At 42.0% G+C, this 25,156-nt stretch overlaps 1 protein-coding gene across 1 annotated transcript in view; it reads left to right on the top strand.

Moving 5' to 3' along the window:
• The window catches only part of LOC128661716 (ATPase family AAA domain-containing protein 2), an 83,244-nt gene extending 59,127 nt beyond the window's left edge, over window positions 1-24,117 (top strand). The window contains exons 9-11 of the mRNA XM_053715939.1: window positions 4,561-4,683; window positions 4,936-5,044; window positions 24,058-24,117. Of these exons, the coding sequence (XP_053571914.1) occupies window positions 4,561-4,683; window positions 4,936-5,044; window positions 24,058-24,117 (292 nt within the window). The remainder of the gene's footprint in view (window positions 1-4,560; window positions 4,684-4,935; window positions 5,045-24,057) is intronic.
• The last annotated feature ends 1,039 nt before the right edge of the window (window positions 24,118-25,156 follow it).

The following is a 25,156-nucleotide window of genomic DNA, read 5'->3' as shown; positions in this document are numbered from 1 at the left end:
GAGCCTGCTGTTGAACTTTAAGAACAAGGTTAAGACTCCAGGGAGGAGTAACAGGTTTAAACACAGGCCTGATTCTGACCAAGGCCTGACAAAAGGATTGCACGTCTGGCACATCCACCAAACGTTTATGCAACAAAATAGACAAGGCAGAAATTTGACCCTTCAGAGTACTCGCTGACAAACCCTTCTCCAGGCCTTCCTGGAGAAAAGACAAAATCCTAGGAATCCTGACTCTATTCCACGAGAAGCCTCTGGATTCGCACCAATACAGATATTTACACCACATCTTATGGTAAATCCTTCTAGTCACAGGCTTACGAGCCTGGATCAAGGTCTCAATGACCGAATCTGAGAACCCGTGCTTATATAAAATTGTTCAATCTCCAAGCAGTTGGCTTCAGAGAAACGAGATTTGGACCCTGAAGCAGGAGGTCCTTCCTCAGAGGCAGTCTTCAAGGTGGAAGAGATGACATTTCCACTAGGCCTGCAAACCAGATCCTGCGAGGCCACGCTGGAGCTATGAGAATCACAGACGCCCTCTCATGCTTGATCCGAGTAATGACTCGTGGAAGGAGAGCGAACGGGGGAAACGGGTATGCTAGACAAATTCCAAGGGGTCGCCAGGGCATCTATCAGGACAGCCTGTGGATCCCTTGACTTCGAACCGTACCTCGGAAGCTTGGCATTCTGCCGAGATGCCATAAAATCCAGCTCCGGCCGCCCCCATTTGAGGATCAAGCTTGAGAACGCCTCCGGAGGAAGTTTCCACTCCCTGGGATGAAAAGTCTATCTGCTCAGAAAATCCGCTTCCCAATTGTCCACTCCTGGAATGTGGATTGCAGATAGACAACAGTTGTGGGTCTACGCCCACTAAATAATTCGAGCCACCTCTGTCATGGCCAAGGAGCTCCGTTTCTCCTTTTTTCGTTGATGTACGTCACAGACGTAATGTTGTCCGACTGGAACCTGATAAACTGGGCTAAAGCTAATTGAGTCCAGGCCTGTAAAGCATTGAATAGCGTTATCAGCTCTAGGATGTTTATGGGGAGAACTGACTCTCCCCAACCCAGCAGGATGGCATCCATGGTCACAATTACCCAGGAAAGTCTGCGGAAGCAAGTTCCCTGGGAGAGGTGTTCCTGAGACAACCACCACAGAAGAGATTCTCTTGTCGCCTGACCCAGAACTTTTTCGCGGAGACTGATCCGCATAGTCCACGTTCCATTGTCTTAGCATGCATAACTGCAAAGCTCTGAGATGGAACCAAGCGAATGGGATGATGTCCATTGAAGAATTACCTCCATACATTGAGACACTGACGGCTGAGGAGAGGACTGAAGGGTAAGGCAAGAGTCGAAAATCTTGGACTTCCTGACCTCTGTCAGAAACATTTTCATAGATATGGAATCTATTATGGTCCTCAAGAACACTACCCTTGTAGCTAGAACCAGAGAACTTTTTTCCCAGATTCACCTTTCATCCATGGGAGTGAAGAAAAGACAAGATCTCTGTATGGGCGTTTGCTTGTTGAAAAGACGCGCCTGAACCAGAATGTGGTCCAGATATGGCGCCACGGCAATGCCCTGAGACCGGACCACTGCCAGAAGAGCCCCCAAAACGTTTGAGAAGATTCTGGGAGCTGTAGCCAGTCCAAACAGAAGAGCTACAAAGTGATTGTCCAAGAAGGCAAACCTCAAACGTGTGATGAAAATTGTGAATAGGAACATGAAGGTACGCATCCTTGAGGTCTATGGTTGTCATGAACTGACCACCTTAGACCAAGGGAAGAATGGAACATATAGTTTCCATCTTGGACGGTACTCTGAGGAACTTGTTTAGATATTTTAGGTCTTAAATTTGTCCTAAAAGTTCCCTCTTTCTTGGGAACCTTGAACAGATTGGAGTAGAATCCCAGACCCTGTTCCAGAGATGGAACAGGAACTAATACTCCCAAGGCGGAAAGATCCCGGACACAAAATAAGAACGCCTCTTTTTCTGGTCTATAAATAATCTTGAGAGAGTGAACGTGCCCCTGGGAGGAAAAGTCTTGAATTCTAGTTTGTACCCCTGAGATACGCTGTCCACTGCCCAAGGATCCGGAACATCTTGTATCCAAGCTTGAGTGAATTGAAAGTCTTCCCCCCTACTGGATACGCTCCCGGATCGAGGGCAGGTCATTCATGCTGACTTTGAATAATTTGCGGTCTTCTTAGATTGCTTCCCCTTGTCCCAAGACTGATTGGGCTTCCAGGAAGGCTTGGAAGAGGGGGGGGGGTTAACTCCTAAAGTTTTGAACAAAAATTACTCTGATGCCCTTTCTGATTTCATTTATCCTGTGGGAGGAAATGTCCTTTTCCTCCTGTAATATCTGAAATAATTTCAGCCAAGCCCGGCCCAAACAAGGTCTTACCCTTGTAGGGAACCAAAAAGCCCCAAAAGAGATAATAAAAACTGCTTTTATTTTACCCTTAAAAGACTGATAAAAACGCTACTGTGGCTTTTAAATATGTATTGAAAAAAAATTGAGCAGATATACTGCAAATACCCCAGGCAACCCTCTACACCTCAGTAGCTTTACAGAGGTGCCTACCTGTCCTGCTGCCTGGGAACGATTCCAGCACCCAACTGCTCTGACTGAACTCCGGACCTGTAAATCTGTTATCTGATCTGTCTATAGCGGAGGAGCCGACAACTGCGTCACAATCCCGGAAGCAGAAATCATGGCTATTTTTTCTTCAGAGAGAAAACGGGAAGCGTGCCAAATAACAGCCGCCTAAGAAAGGACCCGCCCCTCTCTTAATCTGGAGCTGTCCTGGCGGTTGGAATTAATGTTCCGATGGAAGTATGGCTGTACCTAGTTACTATACAAGAAACGGCCCACAAACCACACAAGTCCTGCCCGGATTTCATCCGGAGTGAAGGACACAGACTGAGCCACCAATAGCATTAAAGAAACGTCCCACAGTGCCTGCAAACTGCCAACTATTAAGCCTTAATAGGATCAATAATAAAAATGTCCCCTTAATTTGTAACTGGCGATAGCTGCTCAAGTACCAGATTTTCCTTAACACTTGAAAAAATTTTTTAACATGGAACTTACCTGAAAATCAGTCTGTCTGGCAGCGCAGGACAGGTCACCTGGTTTGAGAGGGTGACACTCCTCACATGGATCTGTGGCAAGGAAAAGAACTGAGTAAGCTTACTAAGGCTCTCAGATTAGGGCAGCAAAATTGATTGAGAGCGCGCAATTAAGATTGTACACCACAAGTTCCCAATTGCTTAAAAGCCACCACTGCCCTACTGAAGAGACTGACTTGGACCAGGCTAGACCTCAGGAAAGATCAGAGCAAACCTACTCTGCTTTCAAATAATAAAATCTTGATTGCAGAACTTCTTATCAGACACCGAAAACTTCACCACCTCCTTGCAACGCAGGCAAAGAGAATGACTGGGGTTTGTGGAAAGGGAAGTGATGCTTAAAGGGACAGTATACACTCATTTTCATATAACTGCATGTAATAGACACTACTATAAAGAATAAGATGCACAGATACTGATATAAAAATCCAGTATAAAACTGTTTACAAACTTACTTAGAAGCTCTCAGTTTAGCTCTTGAAAAGGTAGCCGGAAGGCCCACTACAAGTGGGAAATAAGACACTCCCCCCCTCCCCCTTTTTTGCATATGAAAAGACCCTTTACACAAACAGGAGCAAACTGAGTAGGTAGCTGATGGTATTCTCATAAAACTTTGGGGCTTGGTTAGGAGTCTGAAAATCAGAGCAATCTTATATAAAAACAAGCAAAACAAACAAAAAAAAACAATCGGCTATATAAATCATCTACAAAACATTTATGCAAAGAAAAAATGTGTATAATGTCCCTTTAACAGCTTTGCTGTGGTGCTCTTTGCCTCCTCCTGCTGGCCAGAAGTGATATTTCCCAACAGTCAGTAATGATGAACGTGTCATTAGAAAGAAAATGTATTTTCACCTTCTTACCTAAAAATGTGCTTGGGGAATGATTCTGTATTTTAAAATTTTCATTTTTTTGACTATTTTAAACAATTTTTTTTTAATATTAAACAGGAGTGCCACATAGCCTAGTATTGCCAGGGAATATACAAAATGGATAAAAAATATCAGCAATGGACTCACATTTAGTGTTGCATCTATAGTATATGGCGCAAGTGGAGCAGTCACTTAGCAGACTGGCCTCCCGTTGTATACTAACAATAGCACGTTGTAAGATTAAAACTTAAATTTTATTAAAATGTTAAAATAAGCAGCGCGTTTTTTAACATTTTAATAAAATTTTTTAAATCTTTCAATCTGCTATATATCCTCATGATCTCATCCTTACCCCTGTTTAAAAATAATATATATATATATATATAATTTATTTTTTTTATTGCTGTTTTCTCATTATAGATTTTTTTTTTTTTTTTTTTATTTTTTTTTTTACTTTTAGAAATTTGATTTTTTTTTATTAACTTATGTTGATTGATTTTAGTGCACCTCCTACTTCTAGCTTTATTAAACAATTTTGCTTTAACTTTAGGAGAAGACATGCCATTCATAGTAGTGATTCCACTTCCTCCTCCTCATCCTCCTCCTCATCTTCTGATGATGAACAGCATTTAGAAAGACGGCGAAACAGGAGCCGCAGCAAGGCTATTAGCAGGTACATACTTTAGGCAAGGATCTGATTGGCTAAATAATGCCGCTTAGACTATGTATGTGACTGACTGCACTGTGCACTTATTGCAACCTACTATCAGCTGTATAAAGCAAAGCTGTGTGAAAGAGGAAACTGGGTTAGGAGCCAACTTTGATAAAAACCTAAAATTTTTTAAAAAACACGCAATCTTATTTTGCAATTGTAGTGCATTTATTTGTATTTGTAGCTTCATTTAGTTTTATTTATTTTATAAAGGTGTCTTCCTCTTAATATGCAAAGAGAAGATTTGAAGGGATTTCGTAAAGATCGAATGAAAATAGGAGGAAGTCTAGCTGATGTGGATCCAATGCAAATAGACACATCTGTAAGTATGAAATGCAGAAAATAAATTTCACATTCTTAAGAAATGGTTGCACCCACTCCACGCTGGCATTCTACAGGCAGTCCCTAGGTTAGCAACAAGATATGTTTGTTCTTAAAGGGACACTCAAGTTAAAATTAAACTTTATAATTCAGATAGAGCAGGCAATTTTAAACAACTATCCAATTTACTTCCATTAACAAAATGTGCAGTCTTTTTATTTTTCTTTCTAATGACATAAGTCCACGGATCATTAATTACTATTGGGATATTCACCTCCTGGCCAGCAGGAGGCGGCAAAGAGCACCACAGCAAAGCTGTTAAATTTTACCTCCCTTCTGTCCAACCCCAGTCATTCTCTTTGCCTACGTTAGTGTGAAGAAGTGGTAAAATTAGGTGTCTGAAAATATTCTTCAATTAAGAGTTTATTTTATTTGCAGGAAAAGTATGTGCTGTTTTTACTCCAGGGTGTAGCTGTAGTCCATTTCAGTCTCTTCAGTAGAGCATTGGTGGCTTTTAAGCAAAGGGAACATGTGGGACATAATTCTCACTGCACCTCCCTCATATTTAAATAAAAGTTGCTGCCCTTATTCTCCACAGGTCAATGTGAGGGAAAGGACCTCTCCAAACCTAGTGAGCTGCCTTGCTGCCAGGCACATTTTGAGTTAAGTGCTAATTTATTTTCTTAAGCAGCTTTAAGGAAAAGACATGGCACTTTACTATTTCCCTAACAGGGATATTTAATACATTACTCCTAGTGTTGTAAGGGGGATTATATGTGGCAGTATTGCAGGCACTGGGGACTTGAGGAGAACTTTTCATCATTTTGGTGGTTTTATTAACGTTTCTTTCATGTAATTGGCAAGAGTCCATGAGCTAGTGACGTATGGGATATAATTCCTACCAGGAGGGGCAAAGTTTCCCAAACCTCAAAATGCCTATAAATACACCCCTCACCACACCCACAATTCAGTTTTACAAACTTTGCCTCCCATGGAGGTGGTGAAGTAAGTTTGTGCTAGATTTCTACGTTGATATGCGCTTTGCAGCAGGCTGAAGCCCGGTTTTCCTCTCAGAGTGCAGTGAATGTCAGAGGGATGTGAAGAGTATTGCCTATTTGAATACCATGGTCTTCCTTTAGGGGATCTATTTCATAAGTTCTCTGTTATCGGTCGTAGAGATTTCTTCTCCTACCTCCCTTTTCAGATCGACGATATACTCTTATATACCATTACCTCTACTGATTCTCGTTTCAGTACTGGTTTGGCTATCTACTATATGTAGATGAGTGTCTTAGGGTAAGTAAGTCTTATTTCTATACATGACACTCTAAGCTATGGTTAAGCACTTTATATGTAAAGTTCTAAATATATGTGTTAAACTTATATTTGCCATGATTCAGGATAATCAGTATTCCTTCTTTCAGACTGTCAGTTTCCTTTTTTTGGGAAAATGCATATGAATTATATTTTTTCTTACCTTAAAAATTTAAATTGACTTTTTTTCTAAATTGCGGGCTGTTAGGCTCGTGGGTGCAGAAAATGCTTCAATTTATTGCGTCATTCTTGGCGCAAGACTTTTCTTCTGTTATGTGCGATCAGTCCACGGGTCATCATTACTTCTGGGATATAACTCCTCCCCAACAGGAAATGCAAGAGGATTCACCCAGCAGAGCTGATATAGCTCCTCCCCTCTACGTCAGTCCCAGTCATTCTCTTGCACCCAACGACTAGATAGGATGTGTGAGAGGACTATGGTGATTATACTTAGTTTTTATGACTTCAATCAAAAGTTTGTTATTTTACAATAGCACCGGAGCGTGTTATTACTTCTCTGGCAGAGTTTGAAGAAGAATCTACCAGAGTTTTTTACTATGATTTTAACCGGAGTAGTTAAGATCATATTGCTGTTCTCGGCCATCTGAGGGAGGTAAAGGCTTCAGATCAGGGGACAGCGGGCAGATGAATCTGCATTGAGGTATGTAGCAGTTTTTATTTTCTGAATGGAATTGATGAAAAAATCCTGCTATACCGTTATAATGACATGTATGTATACACTTCAGTATTCTGGGAATGGTTTTTCACCGGAACTACTCTGTTAAAGGTCACTAATCCTTTTAATAAATATTGTCATGTTAAACGTTTTTGCTGGAATGTAGAATCGTTTACATTGCTGAGGTACTGAGTAAATAAATGTTTGGGCATTATTTTCCACTTGGCAGTTGTCTGCTTTAAATTGTGACAGTTTCGTTTCTCCTCACTGCTGTGTGTGAGAGGGAGGGGCCGTTTTTGGCGCTCTTTTGCTACGCATCAAAAAATTCCAGTCAGCTACTATTATATTTCCTGCATGATCCGGTTCACTGACAGATCTCAGGGGTCTTCAAACTTCTTTGAAGGGAGGTACATTCTCTCAGCAGAGCTGTGAGAATTTTTATTGACTGTGAATAAAAACGTTACTCTATAATTTTTTATGTCAAATTTAGTTATTTACTAATGGGAACAAACCTTTGCTAAAAGTTATGTTATTTTAAACTTGATGCTATAACTGTTTTCAGTTTCATTATCTCAACTGTCATTTAATCGTTTAAGTACCTCTTCGAGGCACAGTACGTTTTTTGTTAAAAAAGATTATAACCAGGTTGCAAGTTATTGCTAGTGTGTTAAACATGTCTGACCCAGAGAATGATATCTGTGTCATTTGTTCCAATGCCAAGGTGGAGCCCAATAGAAATTTATGTACTAACTGTATTGATGCTACTTTAAATAAGAGTCAATCTGTACAATGTGAACAAATTTCACCAAACTGCGAGGGGAGAGTTATGCCGACTAACTCGCCTCACGCGGCAGTACCTGCATCTCCCGCCCGGGAGGTGCGTGATATTATGGCGCCTAATACATCTGGGCGGCCATTACAGATAACATTACATGATATGGCTACTGTTATGACTGAAGTTTTGTCTAAATTACCAGAACTAAGAGGCAAGCGTGATCACTCTGGGGTGAGAACAGAGTGCGCTGACAATACTAGGGCCATGTCTGATACTGCGTCACAGCTTGCAGAGCATGAGGACGGAGAGCTTCATTCTGTGGGTGACGGTTCTGATCCAAACAGATTGGATTCAGATATTTCAAATTTTAAATTCAAATTGGAGAACCTCCGTGCATTACTAGGGGAGGTCTTAGCAGCTCTCAATGATTGTAACACCATTGCAATACCAGAGAAAATGTGTAGGTTGGATAAATACTTTGCGGTACCGGCGAGTACTGACGTTTTTCCTATACCTAAGAGATTAACTGAAATTGTTACTAAGGAGTGGGATAGACCCGGTGTGCCGTTCTCACCCCCTCCAATATTTAGAAAGATGTTTCCAATAGACGCCACTACTCGGGACTTATGGCAAACGGTCCCTAAGGTGGAGGGAGCAGTTTCTACTTTAGCTAAGCGTACCACTATCCCGGTGGAGGATAGCTGTGCTTTTTCAGATCCAATGGATAAAAAATTAGAGGGTTACCTTAAGAAAATGTTTGTTCAACAAGGTTTTATATTGCAACCCCTTGCATGTATCGCGCCGATTACGGCTGCGGCAGCATTTTGGATTGAGTCTCTGGAAGAGAACCTTAGTTCATCTACGCTAGACGACATTATGGACAGGCTTAGAGTCCTTAAACTAGCCAATTCATTCATTTCGGAGGCCGTAGTACATTTAACCAAACTTACGGCTAAGAACTCTGGATTCGCCATACAGGCACGTAGAGCACTGTGGCTAAAATCCTGGTCAGCTGATGTTACTTCTAAGTCTAAATTACTTAATATACCTTTCAAGGGGCAGTCTTTATTTGGGCCCGGGTTGAAAGAAATTATCGCTGACATTACAGGAGGTAAGGGCCACGCCCTACCTCAAGACAAAGCCAAATCTAAGGCTAGACAGTCTAATTTTCGTCCCTTTCGGAATTTCAAACCTGGAGCAGCGTCAACCTCCACTGCACCAAAACAGGAAGGAGCTGTTGCTCGTTACAGGCAAGGCTGGAAACCTAACCAGTCCTGGAATAAGGGCAAACAGGCCAGGAAACCTGCTGCTGCCCCAAAGACAGCATGAACCGAGAGCCCCCGATCCGGGACCGGATCTAGTGGGGGGCAGACTTTCGCTCTTCGCTCAGGCCTGGGCAAGAGATGTTCAGGATCCCTGGGCGCTGGAGATCATATCTCAGGGATACCTTCTAGACTTCAAATTATCTCCCCCAAAAGGGAGATTTCATCTGTCAAGGTTGTCAACAAACCAGATAAAGAAAGAAGCGTTTCTACGCTGTGTACAAGATCTGTTATTAATGGGAGTGATCCATCCAGTTCCGCGGTCGGAACAAGGACAAGGGTTCTACTCAAACCTGTTTGTGGTTCCCAAAAAAGAGGGAACTTTCAGGCCAATCTTAGATTTAAAGATTCTAAACAAATTCCTAAGAGTTCCATCGTTCAAAATGGAAACTATTCGGACAATCTTACCTATGATCCAAAAGGGTCAGTACATGACCACAGTGGATTTAAAAGATGCTTACCTTCACATACCGATTCACAAAGATCATCAACGGTATCTACGGTTTGCCTTCCTAGACAGGCACTACCAGTTTGTAGCTCTTCCATTCGGATTGGCTACGGCCCCAAGAATCTTCACAAAGGTTCTGGGTGCCCTTCTGGCGGTACTAAGACCGCGAGGGATTTCGGTAGCTCCGTACCTAGACGACATTCTAATACAAGCTTCAAGCTTTCAAACTGCCAAGTCTCATACAGAGTTAGTTCTGGCATTTCTAAGGTCGCATGGATGGAAAGTGAACGAAAAGAAAAGTTCTCTTTTTCCTCTCACAAGAGTTCCATTCTTGGGGACTCTTATAGATTCTGTAGAAATGAAGATTTACCTGACAGAAGACAGGTTAACAAGGCTTCAGGATGCATGCCGTGTCCTTCATTCCATTCAACACCCGTCAGTAGCTCAATGCATGGAGGTGATCGGCTTAATGGTAGCGGCAATGGACATAGTACCTTTTGCACGCCTACACCTCAGACCGCTGCAATTGTGCATGCTAAGTCAGTGGAATGGGGATTACTCAGATTTGTCCCCTACCCTGAATCTGAATCAAGAGACCAGAAATTCTCTTCTATGGTGGCTTTATCGGCCACACCTGTCCAGGGGGATGCCATTCAGCAGGCCAGACTGGACAATCGTAACAACAGACGCCAGCCTGCTAGGTTGGGGCGCTGTCTGGAATTCTCCGAAGACTCAGGGATTATGGAATCAGGAGGAGAGTCTCCTTCCAATAAACATTCTGGAATTGAGGGCAGTTCTCAATGCCCTTCTAGCTTGGCCCCAATTAACAACTCAGGGGTTCATCAGGTTTCAGTCGGACAATATCACGACTGTAGCTTACATCAACCATCAGGGAGGGACAAGAAGCTCCCTAGCAATGGTGGAAGTATCAAAGATAATTCGCTGGGCAGAGTCTCACTCTTGCCACCTGTCAGCAATCCACATCCCGGGAGTGGAGAACTGGGAGGCGGATTTCTTGAGTCGCCAGACTTTTCATCCGGGAGAGTGGGAACTTCATCCGGAGATTTTTGCCCAAATACTTCGACGTTGGGGCAAACCAGAGATAGATCTCATGGCGTCTCGCCAGAACGCCAAGCTTCCTCACTACGGGTCCAGATCCAGGGATCCGGGAGCGGTTCTGATAGATGCTTTGACAGCACCTTGGAACTTCGGGATGGCTTATGTGTTTCCACCCTTCCCGCTGCTTCCTCGATTGATTGCGAAAATCAAACAAGAGAGAGCATCTGTGATTCTAATAGCGCCTGCATGGCCACGCAGGACTTGGTATGCAGATCTAGTGGACATGTCATCCTGTCCACCTTGGTCTCTACCTCTGAGACAGGACCTTCTGACACAGGGTCCATTCAAACATCAAAATCTAACTTCTCTGAAACTGACTGCTTGGAAATTGAACGCTTGATTTTATCAAAGCGTGGTTTTTCTGAGTCGGTTATTGATACCCTGATCCAGGCTAGGAAGCCTGTTACCAGAAAGATTTACCATAAAATATGGCGCAAATACCTATACTGGTGCGAATCCAAACGTTACTCCTGGAGTAAGGTTAGGATCCCTAGGATATTGTCTTTTCTACAAGAAGGTTTAGAAAAGGGTTTATCGGCTAGTTCATTAAAGGGACAGATTTCAGCTCTGTCCATCTTGTTACACAGGCGTCTGTCAGAAAATCCAGACGTCCAGGCCTTTTGTCAAGCTTTAGCTAGGATCAAGCCTGTGTTTAAAGCCGTTGCTCCGCCATGGAGTTTAAACTTAGTTCTTAACGTTTTACAAGGTGTTCCATTTGAACCCCTTCATTCCATTGATATAAAATTGTTATCTTGGAAAGTTCTGTTTTTAATGGCTATTTCCTCGGCTCGAAGAGTCTCTGAGTTATCAGCATTACATTGTGATTCTCCTTATCTGATTTTTCACTCAGATAAGGTAGTTCTGCGTACTAAACCTGGGTTCTTACCTAAGGTAGTTACTAACAGGAATATCAATCAAGAGATTGTTGTTCCATCCTTGTGTCCAAATCCTTCTTCAAAGAAGGAACGTCTTCTACACAATCTGGATGTAGTTCGTGCCCTCAAGTTCTACTTGCAGGCAACTAAAAATTTTCGCCAAACTTCTTCCCTGTTTGTCGTTTATTCTGGACAGAGGAGAGGTCAAAAAGCTTCTGCTACCTCTCTCTCTTTCTGGCTTCGTAGCATAATACGTTTAGCCTATGAGACTGCTGGACAGCAGCCTCCTGAAAGAATTACAGCTCACTCCACTAGAGCTGTGGCTTCCACTTGGGCCTTTAAGAATGAGGCCTCTGTTGAACAGATTTGCAAGGCTGCAACTTGGTCTTCGCTTCATACTTTTTCCAAATTTTACAAATTTGACACTTTTGCTTCTTCGGAGGCTATTTTTGGGAGAAAGGTTCTTCAGGCAGTGGTTCCTTCTGTATAATGAGCCTGCCTATCCCTCCCGTCATCCGTGTACTTTTGCTTTGGTATTGGTATCCCAGAAGTAATGATGACCCGTGGACTGATCGCACATAACAGAAGAAAACATAATTTATGCTTACCTGATAAATTCCTTTCTTCTGTTGTGCGATCAGTCCACGGCCCGCCCTGTTTTTTAAGGCAGGTAAATATCTTTTAAATTATTCTCCAGTCACCACTTCACCCTTGGTTACTCCTTTCTCGTTGATTCTTGGTCGAATGACTGGGACTGACGTAGAGGGGAGGAGCTATATCAGCTCTGCTGGGTGAATCCTCTTGCATTTCCTGTTGGGGAGGAGTTATATCCCAGAAGTAATGATGACCCGTGGACTGATCGCACAACAGAAGAAAGGAATTTATCAGGTAAGCATAAATTATGTTTTTTGGCGCAAAAATTTCGCCATTTCCGGCGTCATAGTTGACGGCGGAAGTTTTCACGTGATTGCGTCATTTTTTGACGTATGTGTGTTGCGGACGTTTTTGGCGCCAAAAAATATGGGCATCATTCTTGGCGCCAAAAAATGTGGGCATTATACTTGGCGCCAGTTTTTTTCACATTATTTTAGTCTCACTTTCTCCTGTTAAGTGTAGTCAGTCCACGGGTCATCATTACTTATGGGATATTAACTCCTCCCCAACAGGAAGTGCAAGAGGATCACCCAAGCAGAGCTGCTATATAGCTCCTCCCCTCTACGTCACACCCAGTCATTCTCTTGCACCCAACTAATAGATAGGATGTGTGAGAGGACTGTGGTGATTATATTTAGTTTTTATATCTTCAATCAAAAGTTTGTTATTTTAAACAGCACCGGAGTGTGTTGTTTCTTCTCAGGTAGAATTTGAAGAAGAATCTACCTGAGTTTTGGTATGATCTTAGCGGAGTAACTAAGATTCATTTTGCTGTTCTCGGCCATTCTGAGGAGTGAGGTAAACTTCAGATCAGGGGACAGCGGGCAGGTTCACCTGCAAAGAGGTATGTTGCAGTATATTTTCTAAGGAATGGAATTGACTGAGAAAATACTGCCAATACCGATATAATGTAAGTTCAGCCTTAAATGCAGTAGTAGCAACTGGTATCAGGCTGTTATGTATATATGTTTACACTTCAGTATTCTGGGGAATGGCACTTCACTGGGACAATACTGTATGCATATAACTTTTAGCCTACTTGCAGTGTGAACGACTAGCAGCAGGTTTTTTAATGACATTTCATATTATTAGATTTTAAACGTTTGGCATGTTAAATCGTTTAATTATCTGAGGTACTTGGTGAAAAATTGTTTTGGGCGCTATTTTCCACATGGCTGTCGTTTATTTTAAATTAAAAACAGTTTCACTGAACTTCGCTCACTGTTGTGTGTGAGTGGGAGGGGCCTATTTTGGCGCTTTTGTTACGCATTAGAAATTCAGTCACAAGTCTGTCTTCTCTCCCTGCATGATCCGGAACGTCTCTACAGAGCTCAGGGGTCTTCAAAACTTATTTTGAGGGAGGTAATCACTCACAGCAGACCTGTGAGATTGTGCTTTGACTGTGATAAACGCTTATATTTTAAATCTTATACATTTTTTCTGATATTAAGGGTTAGTCATCCATTGCTAATGAGTGCAATCCTTTGCTAATTTTATGTTTTTACCGGGAAAAATTTGGTTTTTATAACTACTCCGGTTCATTGTTATTCAACTGTCATAGTTTTTTCTGTGTTTCTTAAAGGCACAGTACGTTTTACATATTACTTGTAAATTTAGTTGAAAGGTATTTCCAAGCTTGCTAGTCTAATTGCTAGTTTGTTTAACATGTCTGACTCAGAGGAATATCTCTGTGCTATATGTGTAAAAGCCAAGGTGGAGCCCAATAGAAATTTATGTACTAATTGCATTGATGCTACTTTAAATAAAAGTCAATCTGTACATGTTGAACATCATTCACCAGACAACGAGGGGGAAGTTATGCCGACTAACTTGCCTCACGTGTCAGTACCTGCATCTCCCGCTCGGGAGGTGCGTGATATTGTAACGCCAAGTACATCAGGGCGGCCATTACAAATCACTCTACAGGACATGGCTAATGTTATGACTGAAGTTTTGTCTAAATTGCCAGAACTTAGGGGTAAGCGAGATCACTCTGGGGTGAGAACAGAGTGCGCTGATAATACTAGGGCCATGTCAGATACTGCGTCACAATTTGCAGAACATGAGGACGGAGAGCTTCATTCTGCAGGTGACGGATCTGATCCAAATAGACTGGATTCAGACATTTCAAATTTTAAGTTTAAACTAGAAAACCTCCGTGTACTGCTAGGGGAGGTATTAGCGGCTCTGAATGATTGTAACACCGTTGCAATCCCAGAGAAATTATGTAGGCTGGATAGATACTATGCGGTACCGGCGTGTACTGACGTCTGTCCTATACCTAAGAGGCTTACAGAGATTATTACCAAGGAGTGGGATAGGCCCGGTGTACCCTTTTCCCCCCCCTCCTGTATTTAGAAAAATGTTTCCAATAGACGCCACCACACAGGACTTATGGCAGACGGTCCCTAAGGTGGAGGGAGCGGTTTCTACTCTGGCTAAGCGTACCACTATCCCGGTGGAGGATAGCTGTGCCTTTTCAGATCCAATGGATAAAAAGTTAGAGGGTTACCTTAAGAAAATGTTTGTTCAACAAGGTTTTATATTGCAACCCCTTGCATGTATTGCACCTGTCACGGCTGCGGCCGCATTTTGGTTCGAGTCTCTGGAAGAGACCCTTGACTCAGCGCCAATAGATGAGATTTCAAGCAAGCTTAAAACCCTTAAGCTAGCTAATTCATTTATTTCGGATGCCGTAGTACATTTAACTAAACTTACGGCTAAGAATTCCGGATTCGCCATTCAGGCACGCAGAGCACTGTGGCTAAAATCCTGGTCAGCTGATGTTACTTCTAAATCAAAATTACTTAACATACCTTTTCAAGGGACAGACCTTATTCGGGCCCGGTTTGAAAGAAATTATCGCTGATATTACAGGAGGTAAAGGCCATGCCCTGCCTCAAGACAGAGCCAAACCTAGGGCTAGACAGTCTAATTTTCGTGCCTTTTATAACTTCAAGGCAGGAGCAGCATCAACTTCCTCTGCTCCAAAACAGGAAGGAGCTGTTGCTCGCTACAGACAAGGCTGGAAGCCTAACCAGACCTGGAACAAGGGCAAGCAGGCCAGAAAACCTGCTGCTGCCCCTAAGACAGCATGAATTGAGGGCCCCCGATCTGGGAACGGATCTAGTGGGGGGCAGACTTTCTCTCTTCGCCCAGGCTTGGGCAAGAGATGTCCAGGATCCCTGGGCGTTAGAGATCATATCTCAGGGATATCTTCTGGACTTCAAAACCTCTCCCCCAAAAGGGAGATTTCATCTTTCAAGGTTGTCAACAAACCAGATAAAGAAAGAGGCATTTCTACGCTGTGTACAAGATCTTTTACTAATGGGAGTGAGCTATCCGGTTCCGCGGTCGGAACTCGGACAAGGGTTTTACTCAAATCTGTTTGTGGTTCCCAAGAAAGAAGGAACCTTCAGACCAATCTTGGATTTAAAGATCCTAAACAAATTCCTAAGAGTTCCATCTTTCAAAATGGAAACTATTCGGACAATCTTACCCATGATCCAAAAGGGTCAGTACATGACCACAGTGGATTTAAAGGATGCCTACCTTCACATACCGATTCACAAAGATCATTACCGGTATCTAAGGTTTGCCTTCCTAGACAGGCATTACCAGTTTGTAGCTCTTCCATTCGGGTTGGCTACGGCTCCAAGAATCTTCACAAAGGTTCTGGGCTCTCTTCTGGCGGTACTAAGACCGCGAGGAATTTCGGTGGCTCCGTACCTAGACGACATTCTGATACAAGCGTCAAGCTTTCAAACTGCCAAGTCTCATACAGAGTTAGTACTGGCATTTCTAAGGTCGCATGGGTGGAAGGTGAACGAAGAGAAGAGTTCTCTCTTACCACTCACAAGAGTTCCCTTCTTGGGGACTCTTATAGATTCTGTAGAAATGAAGATTTACCTGACAGAAGACAGGTTAACAAAGCTTCAAAATGCTTGCCGTGTCCTTCATTCCATTCAACACCCGTCAGTGGCTCAATGCATGGAGGTAATCGGCTTAATGGTAGCGGCAATGGACATAGTACCCTTTGCACGCCTGCATCTCAGACCGCTGCAATTGTGCATGCTAAGTCAATGGAATGGGGATTACTCAGTTTTGTCCCCTACTCTGAATCTGGATCAAGAGACCAGAAATTCTCTTCTATGGTGGCTTTCTCGGCCACATCTGTCCAGGGGGATGCCCTTCAGCAGGCCAGACTGGACAATTGTAACAACAGACGCCAGCCTACTAGGTTGGGGCGCTGTCTGGAATTCCCTGAAGGCTCAGGGATCATGGACTCAGGAGGAGAGTCTCCTTCCAATAAACATTCTGGAATTGAGAGCAGTTCTCAATGCCCTTCTGGCTTGGCCTCAGTTAACAACTCGGAGGTTCATCAGGTTTCAGTCGGACAACATCACGACTGTAGCTTACATCAACCATCAAGGAGGGACAAGAAGCTCCCTAGCGATGATGGAAGTATCAAAGATAATTCGCTGGGCAGAGTCTCACTCTTGCCACCTGTCAGCGATCCACATTCCGGGAGTGGAGAACTGGGAGGCGGATTTCCTAAGTCGTCAGACTTTTCATCCGGGGGAGTGGGAACTTCACCCGGAGGTCTTTGCCCAAGTACTTCGACGTTGGGGCAAACCAGATATAGATCTCATGGCGTCTCGCCAGGACGCCAAGCTTCCTTGTTACGGGTCCAGGTCCAGGGACCCGGGAGCGGTCCTGGTAGATGCTTTGACAGCACCTTGGGCCTTCGGGATGGCTTATGTGTTTCCACCCTTCCCGATGCTTCCTCGATTGATTGCCAGGATCAAACAGGAGAGAGCATCGGTGATTCTAATAGTGCCTGCGTGGCCACGCAGGACCTGGTATGCAGATCTAGTGGACATGTCATCCTGTCCACCTTGGTCTCTGCCTCTGAGACAGGACCTTCTGATTCAGGGTCCTTTCAAACATCAAAATCTAATTTCTCTGAAGCTGACTGCTTGGAGATTGAACGCTTGATTTTATCAAAGCGTGGATTTTCGGAGTCAGTAATTGATACCTTAATACAGGCTAGGAAACCTGTTACCAGAAAGATTTACCATAAAATATGGCGTAAATACTTACATTGGTGCGAATCCAAGAGTTACTCATGGAGTAAGGTTAGGATTCCTAGGATATTGTCTTTGCTACAAGAAGGTTTAGAAAAGGGTTTGTCTGCTAGTTCCTTAAAGGGACAGATCTCAGCTCTGTCCATTCTTTTACACAAACGTCTGTCAGAGGTTCCAGACGTTCAGGCTTTTTGTCAGGCTTTGGCCAGGATTAAGCCTGTGTTTAAAACTGTTGCTCCACCATGGAGCTTAAATTTAGTTCTTAATGTTTTACAGGGTGTTCCGTTTGAACCCCTTCATTCCATTGATATCAAATTGTTATCTTGGAAAGTTCTGTTTTTAATGGCTATTTCCTCGGCTCGAAGAGTCTGAGTTATCGGCCTTACATTGTGATTCTCCTTATCTGATTTTTCATTCAGACAAGGTAGTTCTGCGTACTAAACCTGGGTTCTTACCTAAGGTAGTCACTAATAGGAATATCAATCAAGAGATTGTTGTTCCATCATTGTGTCCTAACCCTTCTTCAAAGAAGGAACGACTTCTACACAATCTGGACGTAGTCCGTGCCCTGAAATTTTATTTACAGGCAACTAAAGATTTTTGCCAAACTTCTTCCCTGTTTGTCGTTTATTCTGGACAGAGGAGAGGTCAAAAAGCCTCTGCTACCTCTCTCTCTTTCTGGCTTCGTAGTATAATACGTTTAGCCTATGAGACTGCTGGACAGCAGCCTCCTGAAAGAATTACAGCTCATTCTACTAGAGCTGTGGCTTCCACTTGGGCCTTTTAAGAATGAGGCCTTTGTTGAACAGATTTGCAAGGCTGCAACTTGGTCTTCTCTTCATACTTTTTCCAAATTTTACAAATTTGACACTTTTGCTTCTTCGGAGGCTGTTTTTGGGAGAGAGGTTCTTCAGGCAGTGGTCCCTTCCGTATAAAGATCCTGCCTGTCCCTCCCGTCATCCGTGTACTTTAGCTTTGGTATTGGTATCCCATAAGTAATGATGACCCGTGGACTGACTACACTTAACAGGAGAAAACATAATTTATGCTTACCTGATAAATTCCTTTCTCCTGTAGTGTAGTCAGTCCACGGCCCGCCCTGTTTTTTATGGCAGGTCTAAATTTTAAATTATACTCCAGTCACCACTGCACCCTATAGTTTCTCCTTTCTCGTTTGGTTCTCGGTCGAATGACTGGGTGTGACGTAGAGGGGAGGAGCTATATAGCAGCTCTGCTTGGGTGATCCTCTTGCACTTCCTGTTGGGGAGGAGTTAATATCCCATAAGTAATGATGACCCGTGGACTGACTACACTACAGGAGAAAGGAATTTATCAGGTAAGCATAAATTATGTTTTTTAGTTGCTTTTGGTTTCTAGAGGCTTGTTTTGTTTTGCATTTTTTTCCATTCCTGAAACTGCCATTTAAGGAATTTGATAATTTTGCTTTATATGTTGTTTTTTCTATTACATATTGCAAGATGTCACTACCTGACCCTGGATCAGAATCTACTTCTGGAAAGACGCTGCCTGATGTCGGTTCTACCAAAGCTAAGTGCATTTGTTGTAAACTTTTGGTAACTGTTCCTCCGGCTGTAGTTTGTGTTAGTTGTCATGTTAAACTATCAAACGCAGATAGTATTTCCATTAGTAATAATCTATTACCTGCTGTTGTTACTTCAACATCTAATGTTCAGGATGTTCCTGTTAATGTAAAAGAATTGGTTTCTAATTCTATTCGGAAGGCTCTGTCTGTTATTCCTCCTTCCAGTAAACGTAAAAGGTCTTTTAAAAGTTCTCATATTTCAGATGAATTTTTAAGTGACCGCCATCATTCTGACTTATCTGTTTCTGATGAGGATCTATCTGGTTCAGAAGCTTCTGCCTCAGATATTGACACTGATAAATCTTCATATTTGTTTAAGATGGAGTTTATTCGTTCTTTACTTAAAGAAGTGTTGATTGCATTAGATATGGAGGAGTCTAGTCCTCTTGATATTAAAACTAATAAGCGTTTAAATTCAGTTTTTAAACCTCATGTAGTTATTCCAGAAGTTTTTCCAGTTCCTGATGCTATTTCAGAAGTAATTTCTAGGGAATGGAATAGTCTGGGTACTTCATTTACTCCTTCTCCAAGTTTTAAGAAATTGTACCCTTTGCCATCTGATAGATTAGAGTTTTGGGAAAAAATCCCCAAAGTTGATGGGGCTATCTCTACTCTTGCTAAACGTACTACTGTGCCTACGGCAGATAGTACTTCTTTTAAGGATCCTTTAGATAGGAAGCTTGAATCCTTTCTAAGGAAGGCTTATTTATGTTTAGGTAATCTTCTTAGACCTGCTATTTCTTTAGCTGATGTTGCTGCAGCTTCCACTTTCTGGTTGGAGGCTTTAGCGCAACAAGTGTCAGACCATAATGCTTATAGCATTGTTAAACTTCTTCAACATGCTAATAACTGTTTGTGATGCCATTTCTGATATCATTAGAATTGATGTCAGGTATATGTCTTTAGCTATTTTAGCTAGAAGAGCTTTATGGCTTAAGTCTTGGAATGCAGATATGACTTCTAAGTCAACGTTGCTTTCTCTTTCTTTCCAAGGTAATAAATTATTTGGTTCTCAGTTAGACTCAATAATTTCAACTGTTACTGGGGGGGAAGGGAGCCTTTTTGCCTCAGGACAAAAAATCTAAAGGTAAATATAGGGCTGCTAATCGTTTTCGTTCCTTTCGTCAGAATAAGGAACAAAAGCCTGACCCTTTCCCTAAAGGAACAGTTTCCGTTTGGAAACCTTCTCCAGTCTGGAATAAATCCAAGCCTTTTAGAAAGTCAAAACCAGCTCCCAAATCCGCATGAAGGTGCGGCCTTCATTCCAGCACAGCTGGTAGGGGGCAGGTTACGATTTTTCAAAGATGTTTGGATCAATTCGATTCAAAGTCTTTGGATTCAGAACATTGTTTCACAAGGGTACAGAATAGGTTTCAAGGTAAGACCGCCTGTGAGAAGATTTTTCCTCACGCATTCAAGTAAAGGCTCAGTCGTTTTTGAAATGTGTTTCAGACCTAGAGTCGGCTGGGGTAATTGTGCCAGTTCCAGTTCTGGAACGGGGTCTGGGGTTTTTACTCAAATCTGTTCATTGTACCAAAGAAGAATTCCTTCAGACCAGTTCTGAATCTAAAAATATTGAATCGTTATGTAAGGATAACAACATTCAAAATGCTGACTATAAGGACTATTCTGCTTTTTGTTCAGCAAGGGCATTATATGTCTACAATAGACTTACAGGATGCATATCTTCATATTCCAATCCATCCAGATAACTTTCAGTTCCTGAGATTCTCTTTTCTAGACAAGCATTACCAGTTTGTTGCTCTTCCGTTTGGCCTAGCAACAGCTCCAAGGATCTTTTCAAAGGTTCTCGGTGCCCTTCTCTCTGTAATCAGAGAACAGGGTATTGCGGTATTTCCTTATTTGGACGATATCTTGGTACTTGCTCAGTCTTTACATTCTGCAGAATCTCATACGAATCAACTTGTGTTGTTTCTTCAAAGACATGGTTGGAGGATCAATTTACCAAAGAGTTCCTTGATTCCTCAGACAAGGGTAACCTTTTTGGGTTTCCAAATAGATTCAGTGTCCATGACTTTGTCTCTAACAGAAAAGAGACGTCTGAAATTGGTTTCAGCTTGTCGAACCTTCAGTCTCAATCATTCCCTTCGGTAGCTTTGTGCATGGAAATTCTAGGTCTCATGACTGCTGCATCAGACGCGATCCCTTTTGCTCGTTTTCACATGAGACCTCTCCAGCTTTGTATGCTGAACCAATGGTGCAGGGATTATACAAAGATATCACAATTAATATCCTTAAATCCCAATGTTCGATCTTCTCTGACTTGGTGGTTGGATCACCATCGTTTAGTTCAAGGGGCTTCTTTTGTTCGTCCAACCTGGACTGTGATCTCAACAGATGCAAGTCTTTCAGGTTGGGGAGCTGTATGGGGATCTCTGACAGCGCATGGGGTTTGGGAATCTCAGGAGGCGAGATTACCAATCAACATTTTGGAACTCAGTGTGATTTTCAGAGCTCTTCAGTTCTGGCCTCTTCTGAAGAGAGAATCGTTTATTTGTTTTCAGTCAGACAATGTCACAACCGTGGCATATGTCAATCATCAAGGGGGGACTCACAGTCCTCGGGCTATGAAAGAAGTATCTCGGATACTTGTATGGGCGGAATCCAGCTCCTCTCTAATTTCTGCGATTCACATCCCAGGTATATACAATTGGGAAGCGGATTATCTCAGTCGCCAGACGTTCATCCGGGCGAATGGTCTCTTCACCCAGAGGTATTTCTTCAGATTGTTCAAATCTGGGGACTTCCAGAAATAGATCTGATGGCCTCTCATCTAGACAAGAAACTTCCCAGGTATCTGTCCAGATACAGGGATCCTCAGGCGGAAGCGGTGGACGCGTTATCACTTCCTTGGAATTATCAACCTGCTTATATTTTTCTGCCTCTAGTTCTTCTTCCAAAAGTGATTTCCAAAATCCTAATGGAGCGTTTGTTTGTACTGCTGGTGGCTCCAGCATGGCCACACAGGTTTTGGTATGCGGATCTCGTTCGGATTGCCAGTTGCCAACCTTGGACACTTCCGTTAAGGCCAGACCTTCTATCTCAAGGCCCATTTTTCCATCAGGATCTCAAATCATTAAATTTGAAGGTATGGAGATTGAACGCTTAATACTTAGTATTAATCACTGAATCAGAGAAACCTCTATGACTATGTTACAGGCTCGTAAATCTGTGTCTAGAAAGATCTATTACAGAGTCTGGAAGACTTACATTTCTTGGTGTTGTTCACATAAATTCTCTTGGCATTCTTTTAGAATTCCTAGAATTTTACAGTTTCTTCAGGATGGTTTGGAAAAAAGTTTGTCTGCAAGTTCCTTGAAAGGACAAATCTCTGCTCTTTCTGTACTTTTTCACAGAAAGATTGCTAATCATCCTGATATTCATTGTTTTATACAGGCTTTGGTTCGTATTAAGCCTGTCATTAAGTCAATTTCTCATCCTTGGAGTCTTAATTGGTTCTGAGGACTTTACAGGCTCCTCCGTTTGAACCTATGCATTCTCTGGATATTAAATTACTTTCTTGGAAAGTTTTATTCCTTTTGGCCATCTCTTCTGCTAGAAGAGTTTCTGAGTTATCTGCTCTTTCTTGTGAATCTCCTTTTCTGATTTTTCATCAGGATAAGGCAGTGTTGTGGACTTCATTTAATTTTTTTACCTAAAGTTTTGAATTCTAACAACATTAGTAGAGAAATTTGTTGTCCCTTCTTTGTGTCCTAATCCTAAGAATTCTCTGGAGAGATCTTTACATTCTTTGGATGTAGTTAGAGCTTTGAAATATGTTGAAGCTACTAAAGATTTCAGGAAGACTTCTAGTCTATTTGTTGTCTTTTCTGGTTCTAGGAAAGGTCAGAAGGCTTCTGCCATTTCTTTGGCATCTTGGTTAAAGCTTTTGATTCATCATGCTTATGTGGAGTCGGGTAGATCCCTGCTTCAACGGATTACGGCTTATTCTACTAGGTCAGTTTCTACTTCCTGGGCTTTTAGGAATGCAGCTTCTGTCAATCAGATTTGCAAAGCAGCAACTTGGTCCTCTTTGCATACTTTTACTAAATTCTACCATTTTGATGTTTTTTCTTCTTCTGAAGCAGTTTTTGGTAGAAAAGTACTTCAGGCAGCTGTTTCAGTTTGATTCTTCTGCTTATAATTTCAGTTTTTTTCATATTAAGATTAAAACTTTGATTTGGGTTATGGATAATTTTTTAAGCGGAATTGGCTGTCTTTATTTAATCCCTCCCTCTCTAGTGACTCTTGCGTGGAGGTTCCACATCTTGGGTATCTGCTATCCCATAAGTCACTAGCTCATGGACTCTTGCCAATTACATGAAAGAGAACCTAATTTATGTAAGAACTTACCTGATAAATTCATTTCTTTCATATTGGCAAGAGTCCATGAGGCCCACCCTTTTTGTGGTAGTTATGTTTTTTTTTTGTATAAAGCACAATTATTCCAATTCCTTGTTTGATGCTTTCGCTCCTTTATCACCCCACTCCTTGGCTATTCATTAAACTGAATTGGGGGTGTGGTGAGGGGTGTATTTATAGGCATTTTGAGGTTTGGGAAACTTTGCCCCTCCTGGTAGGAATGTATATCCCATACGTCACTAGTTCATGGACTCTTGCCAATTTGAAAGAAATGAATTTATCAGGTAAGTTCTTACATAAATTATGTTTTTTGCATTAAGATGTCTGCTGAGACAATATTTTTGACACGCCCACGATAGGCGCGGCTTGTGTGAGGTAAAAATATATCTATTGCGCATTTGTTATTCTCTCACTTCCTGTGTATGGAGGAGAAATATCTGCATCTTATTTTTCAAGTGTAACGGTCATTTGTTAGCCTGTCATTACTGAAACAGCTCCAGTTTGGATTCAGTTTTAAAAAATAAAGCCGTTTCTTTTTAAATAGGCACCTCAGCAAAGCTATTGCTGAGGTGTAGAGGCTGTTTGAGGTTTTGATGTTTTTTATTACTCAATATCTTGTAAAATAAAGCAGTTTAGTTTTTGCATTGCATCAAAAATAAAGCAGTTTTGTCTTAAAATTTAAAGAAACGGTAACGTTTTTTCTTTATTTAAATTGTTCATAATTTAATAATTTAATTCTTTATATTTATTCTGTTAAGATGGACCAAGACTCTGTTACAGATCACAGATGTCCTTTTATATTTGAATGCCAATATTGAACCACCAATTCCTTTTTTGTTCCCCATGTGTTGAGCGAACATTAAATCTTAAGGATAGATTTTTTGAGCCTATATTGTCTAAGACGGATGCTGTCCAGGAGTCTTCTGACAATGTGCAAGATATGCCGCATTTTTCTCCTTGGGTGTCCCAAATTTTTGTACCCATTAATTCAGTGCCCTGCGCTGCTTCTCAAGCTCCGGCTGGGGTCTCCTTGCAAGACATTGCTTCCCTCATGTCTTCTGCAGTTTGATGCGTTGCCTGCTGTTCCCATGCTACAGGGAAAGCGCAAGAGGAAGTCTAAAGAATCGGTGCCTAAGGTATCTGACTCTGTCGTGGCTATTCCGAATGTTTCCTCTCATAAATCTGATGAGGAGGATTTTTCGGTAGCATCTGAGGGTGAAATCTCAGATTCTGACAGTGTAATTCCTTCCTCTGATGCTGAAGTTGTATCCTTCAGGTTTAAGCTGGAACACCTCTGTTTACTACTCAAGGAGGTTTTGGCTACTCTGGACGACTGACTCTACTGTCATTGTCAACCCTAAAAAGTCTAGTAAACTTAAGTATTATGATGTACCTTCCATTCTGGAATTTTTTCCCGTACCAGATCGGGCTTCAGAAATTATTGTTAAGGAATGGGAGAAGCCGGGTATTCCTTTTTCTCCTTCTCCTATTTTTAAGAAGATGTTTCCCATTGACTATCAAGGATTCTTAGCAAAAGGTCCCCAAGGTGGAAGGGGCAATTTCCACTTTAGCTAAGAGAACTACTATTCCCATAGAGTATAGCTGTTCTTTTAAGGACCGTATGGATAAGAAACTGGAGGGTTTTCTTAAGAAAATATATGTTCACCAGGGTTTACAATGGCAACCTGCGGTGTGTATTGCTACTGTTTCTAGCGTGGCCGCATACTGGCTTAATGCGTTGTCTGATTGCTTTCAAACAGACATTCCCCTTGAAGAGATCCAGGACAGTATCGGGGCTCTTAAATTTGCCAATTTCATTTCTGATGCTTCCTTTCAAGTTAACAAGTTGGGAGCAAA

The sequence above is a fragment of the Bombina bombina genome, chromosome 5 (genome assembly GCF_027579735.1).
Source record: "Bombina bombina isolate aBomBom1 chromosome 5, aBomBom1.pri, whole genome shotgun sequence".
In the NCBI taxonomy this organism is placed as follows: Eukaryota; Metazoa; Chordata; class Amphibia; order Anura; family Bombinatoridae; genus Bombina; species Bombina bombina.
This window is presented reverse-complemented; position numbering and strand designations above follow the sequence as displayed.